Here is a 5,641-nt window from a genome sequence, read left to right as displayed (position 1 = left end):
TTTTTTTTTTTTTTTTTTTTTTTTTTTTTGAGTTGGAGTCTAGCTCTGTCCACCCAGGCTGGAGTGCAGTGGGGTGATATCCGCTCACTGCAAGCTCCGCCTCCCGTGTTCACGCCATTCTCCTGCCTCAGCCTCCCGAGTAGCTGGGACTACAGGCACCCACCACCACACCTGACTAATTTTTTTTGTATTAAATAGAGACGGGGTTTCACCGTGTTAGCCAGGATGTTCTCGATCTCCTGACCTCGTGATCCGCCTGCCTCGGCCTCCCAAAGTGCTGGGATTCCAGGAGTCAGCCACCGCGCCCGGCTGGCCACCTAATTTTTAAGGCCCAGTTCAAAATGAAAATGATGCTGAACGCTTGCCATGGTCTTGGATTCCCGGTGTCTGCCAGGTCGTTGCTGGGAATCCACAGTCCTGGCAATTCTGAACCGCCTGAGAACTGCCCCAGTAGGAGGGAAACCATTTCTCCAGGGTGAGATTTGTAAGCTGTCAGGTCTGGTTGGGGGTGGCTGGATAGGGAGTGGGGACTAACTAATAGAAGAGGGTAATAAAAAGCAGCTTTTACCTTTTATTTTACACCTGCTCTACTGTATAAATTTTCTCATTTTATATATGTACAATATTTACTTTTAAAAATACTGTCAACAGGTGTTATTTAGGACAGTAGATTATGGAAAATCCTGCAAATTGGCTTACTCAGTGCAAACTCCAACAGCTTCTATTGCCTTCCCATACTACAGAAGCTAGCAAACTTAAAAACAAAAAAACAAAAAAACAAAAAAAAAAAACCCTGCATTTCCTAGACTCTCTTGAAACTGAGAACCCATATGTGACCTAGTTTTTATCAAGCAAACACACTGCTTAGGTAAAACTCAGAAAAATATTAGCACTTGGGATGATGGGATGTTCTAGCCAATCTGTGGGTAGAAATACTCTGCAGTAACTGTAGTGGAGGTTCTATGGTCTAGGTATAAACTAGACTCTAGTCCTCAAATCAAAAGTGTGAAGGGATAGTGTGAAGTGGCCATGGAGTTTCCATAAGAGCAGTTCCATAGAACTGCATTCTATGTGGTGCCATTGTTCCTGTTTGGGCAACATCCAAGATGAGAACTTAACTCACTTAACACTTCTCCCTCCTGCTTTTCTCCTCCTTCCCAAATTTTATTTTATTTATTTTTTTGAGACAGAGTCTCACTCTGTTGCCTAGGCGGGAGGGCAGTGGCATGATCTCAGCTCAGCAACCTCCACCTCCTGGTCCAAGCGATTCCCCGGCCTCAGCCTCCTGAGTAGCTGGGATTACAGGTGCACGCCATCACGCCTGGCTAATTTTTGTATTTTTAGTAAAGACAGGGTTTCATCATGTTGGCCAGGCTGGTCTCCAACTCCTGACCTCATGATCTGCCCACCACAGCCTCCCAAAGTGCTGGGGTTACAGGCGTGAGCCACTATACCTGGCCCCCAAATTTTAAGTTAAATAATTAATTAGCACTAATTATTTAAAATGTTAAGTTAAATTTCTTTTGGTGGCTTCAAAACTGACAGTATAATGGTTTACTATTTTTGCTCAACTATCTTTATCTTAACTTTCCTTAACTTCCCTGTAAAACTCTACCCTTTCCTCCAACTTTCTTCAGACTTGCTTCCACTAAGACTTTTGAGAGTGAAAGAGGCACTATTTGTAATTACACTGGGATAAGAGGCATAATCAAATCTTACATGTTCATGCCATATAAGTAGAATCATATTCCTGTCCGTTTTCTCCACCTGTCTGAAAATATATGCTTACGATCTTTTATTAATCAAAATGTAAGATCAATAAGTTCAAATATACAGAAAAATATAGAAGTATGCAAACATGTTGGCATATTTAGATTCACCATATAAGTGAGATCATGTGGTATTTGTCTTTCTGTGCCTGGCTTATTTCACTTAACATAATGTCCTTCAAGTTCCTCCATGTTGCTGTAAATGACGAGATTTCTTTCTTTCTTAAGGCCGAATTGTATTCCATTAAGTAAATATACCACATTTTCTAAATCTAAAAAAGTCAAACTCATAGAATTAGAGATTAGAATGGTGATTACCAGGGATTAGGGGTAGGAATTGGGGCGATGTTGGCTAAAGGATACGAAATTTCAGTTGGAGGAATAAGTTCAAGAGAGCTGTCAAGATTAACTGTAGTGACTACAGTTAATAACAATGTATTGTATTCTTGAAAATCCCTAAAAGAATAGATTTTAAGTCCTCTCACCACAAAATAAGTGAGATACTCAATTTAACCATTCTACCATGTATACATATTTCAAAACACCACATTGTACACAATAAATATATGCAATTTATTATTAATTTTAAAAACAAATGGTTTAAAATGCTAATATTAGTCACTTCCATATGGTGAGATAATGGGCAATTTTTATTTCCTTCTTCCGCATTTTTTTATGCTTCCTAATTTTTGCCATTATCCATGAATTATGGACGGGGGGGTTAAAGTAATATTTACTCTTCTAGGCAGTGGATATTTAGGACATTAAATCCAGGAACTGACTTCATTGCTGAGATGCTACTTGTGGCGATCATCTTCTCCCAAGCTCCACATTTTAGCTTTGTACAGAGTGATGTCATTGTAGACCCTGAAGTGGTTCATCCTACGGTCACTGCGTTCTGGGTCGACCAAGGGCTCTGAGTCCCACCCAATTTCCTGGTTTTCAGTTTGTGCCTCCGGGTACTTCTTCCTTGGCCCCTGGGCAGCATGGTGAATGAGATTCAGAAACCTGGCGTCTGCGGGTTCCTCCAGGTTATCATGCCAAGACATGGGCTTCCTCGTAATCCTGTGAACCTTGCGCAGGGGATTCACGTGGTACTGAGTGTAGAGTTTCTGGGTTCGTAACTCTTTGAGGTACAGCTCCCGCAAGATCTGGTTCTGATGGACCTCATCTGGGACCACCCTCTCTTTCGGGTGTCCCGCCATGGCCTTGGAGCTGCTCGGTGGGTCCGGCGCTCTCTTGGCGTCCTCTTACCACTCGCTCGGCCGCGGGCCTCCTGCAGTCTCTAGGCAACAGCGCCCCACTCCATCTCCAGGCAACAGCGTTCGTATGATACCGCTCTGGCCTCTCGGAATCCAGCCTCTTTACTAGAACTGCCTCTCGATACTGCCAGGAAAAAGGCTTGCCATCAACTGGCAAACCCAGGAGATAATGAACATAAAACTGGACCTCACGTTGGCCAATCACCTCCCTCCTTGAGAACAGATTCGATGCTTTTCAATCCCCTACCTTCTCTGCTCCTGGTTCTACAGTTTGCTCTGTGGTTACAGACCAAGTTCCACGGAGAAGCCAGTTCAAATGCAGACGCTTGTGCAGTCTGGCTGCCCAGGCAGGAGAGGAAAGGCACAGGCCAGGCTGAATATTCGCTTGCCATGGTCTTGGATTCCCCGTGTCTGCCAGGTCGTTGCTGGGAATCCACAGTCCTGGCAATTCTGAACCTCCTGAGAATTGCCCCAGTAGGAGGGAAACCATTTCTCCAGGGTGAGATTTGTAAGTCGTCAGGTCTGGTGGGGGGTAGCTGGATAGGGAGTGGGGACTAGAGTACAGGAAACTAGCAGGAAGGGCTATGAGGAGGGCGAGGGGGGAAGATAGGAGGGCACTGGGAAAGGGGTGCCTGACGAACAGGGTGGTGGCACACAGACGCTCTGGTAGTAACAGAGGAAGAGCTGGGCAGAAAGTTCCTTGAGGTAGGGTACTGGGAAGGGGAGACATCAGTCAGCTTGGGCAAACGGGTAGGGCGGAAAATCGAACAAGATGGACGGCTCTGGAGAGGAGGCTGAGGGCAGGAAGTTTGAGGAGTAACGGGGGGAAGGAGGGCTGGAAGACGAGAGCGGGAAGGAACAGAAAGAAATGGAGCCTGGGGTTGAGGCCGAGAGATTGGAGGTAGCTTTCTAGTCATTTTTCCAAATAAGTGCTGTAGTAACTCACTTGTCCAAACGAATCAAAATGAGTAACTGAGATGTGCTGAGACCGATTCCAGCTTTTATCCCCTCAGAATATTCCATCACAGAATGCCTATTATGAAATGTACATGTAGCTCCTTAGGACATTTCATCACAGAACTCTATTATGAAATGTACATACTCCCCTTTGTTCCAGTGAGGAAGCCCCACCAACCAGAGAAAAGATCTCAGTTTCTTGGTTTAAGAGTGATCAAGGGGGCCGGGCACGGTGGCTCAAGCCTGTAATCCCAGCACTTTGGGAGGCTGAGACGGGCGGATCACTAGGTCAGGAGATCGAGACCATCCTGGCTAACCCGGTGAAACCCCGTCTCTACTAAAAAATACAAAAAACTAGCCGGGCGAGGTGGTGGGCGCCTGTAGTCCCAGCTACTCGGGAGGCTGAGGCAGGAGAATGGCGTAAACCCGGGAGGCGGAGGTTGCAGTGAGCTGAGATCCAGCCACTGCACTCCACCCTGGGCGACAGAGCGAGACTCCGTCTCAAAAAAAAAAAAAAGAGTGATCAAGGGAAATAGCAAAGAAAAGAAATGGGGCTGTAATATTGGTCCCTGTTCTTGGGATACCATGTAGTTTTGCCTCTCCACAGACAAAGATTGATCAAGGGGCTAACAGAGGCAGGGGCTTGGAGCCTAGGAGAGCAGTTCTGAAGCAGGAATTGGGAAGACGGGAAGTCAGCATCTTACTCTCTTTGCCTTGCTACATTGTTCAAAGCCCTTTCACATTATCTACCTCACTACATGAATATGCATGATTAGAGATGTTATGTTCATTTTACCAGTGAGGACACTAAAGACCAGAGAGGGAAGGACCATAGGCAGGCAGTGGGTGGGTAAGCAGGCGGGACAAGAACTTGGACCAAAAAGAGGGGGCAGGTGGGAGAGGCCACAAAATGGCACAAAGCGCTGACCAGCACCATTGCCTCCTCCGGTGTCTCTGGACAGGGTCTTGTAGGGGATGTCTCGAGAAGAGCTGTAGTTTTTGCAGCTTACCTCTTGGTCCCTGTGCTCCCTTGGTTTGATGACTTAATCTTCACTGGAACCAGACACACAGGGTCCAAGCTGGCAGGATGACTGCCCACTCCTGAGCACCTAGTGACTAGATTTGGACTTCCTTGCTCACTACCTGAGATGCCTAACTCCATCAGATGATGAAGGGAGCTGCTGCACCCTCCCCTCTTTTTTGTCTGAAGTAGCAACCCTCTCTGCTGAACGTTCCTGGTTTCTTTGAATGCCATTCGAATCATAAGCTCCTTTGGTCCCCTATTCTCTCCCGTGCTTGTATCACCATAAGATTCTGAATTTTCTCCCTTGGCCCAACACCCTTTTCCTCCCATGCTGCATAGAACTTCCAGTTATGCTTTGGAAGTCCAGCTACATGATTAGCAAACTTCCCTTTTTCCATAGACTGCTTCTTTATTGACAGTTCCTTGCCTTTCCTTGCTTTAATTGTAACTTGGATTTCTCTTAAGGACATTGCTTTTTATCTCAAGTAGAAACTACTTATTCTCTCAAACTCTAAAGTACTTCAGAGTAAGAATGTGGTTTATAGAGTCTCCTCACTCCTTCTGACTCCTTGAAAACCACACTGCATTATTCCTCTCTTCATACCGGAAAATCTCTTGCTCCTTATGAG

At 45.7% G+C, this 5,641-nt stretch overlaps 1 protein-coding gene and 1 pseudogene across 2 annotated transcripts; both read right to left on the bottom strand.

Annotated features, from left to right (window-relative positions):
- Window positions 1–2,321: 2,321 nt before the first annotated feature.
- Window positions 2,322–4,057, bottom strand: LOC105534073 (protein FAM183B). The gene is made up of 2 exons (XM_011972743.1): window positions 3,279–4,057; window positions 2,322–3,181 (listed from the first exon to the last, which is right to left on the bottom strand). The coding sequence occupies exon 2, from the start codon at window positions 2,972–2,974 to the stop codon at window positions 2,567–2,569; it is 408 nt and encodes a 135-aa protein (XP_011828133.1). The 5' UTR covers window positions 2,975–3,181; window positions 3,279–4,057; the 3' UTR covers window positions 2,322–2,566.
- Window positions 3,220–3,999, bottom strand: LOC105534448 (annotated as a pseudogene). The gene has a single exon (XR_001005276.1). The product of XR_001005276.1 is annotated as an uncharacterized LOC105534448 (transcript).
- Window positions 4,058–5,641: the final 1,584 nt, after the last annotated feature.

The sequence above is a fragment of the Mandrillus leucophaeus genome, unplaced genomic scaffold (assembly GCF_000951045.1).
Source record: "Mandrillus leucophaeus isolate KB7577 unplaced genomic scaffold, Mleu.le_1.0 Scaffold100, whole genome shotgun sequence".
Taxonomy (NCBI): Eukaryota; Metazoa; Chordata; class Mammalia; order Primates; family Cercopithecidae; genus Mandrillus; species Mandrillus leucophaeus.
This window is presented reverse-complemented; position numbering and strand designations above follow the sequence as displayed.

Coding starts and splice junctions, on each gene's coding strand:
- LOC105534073 (XM_011972743.1), bottom strand. CDS start 2,974: ATGGCGGGACACCCGAAAGAGAGGGTGGTCCCAGATGAGGTCCATCAG.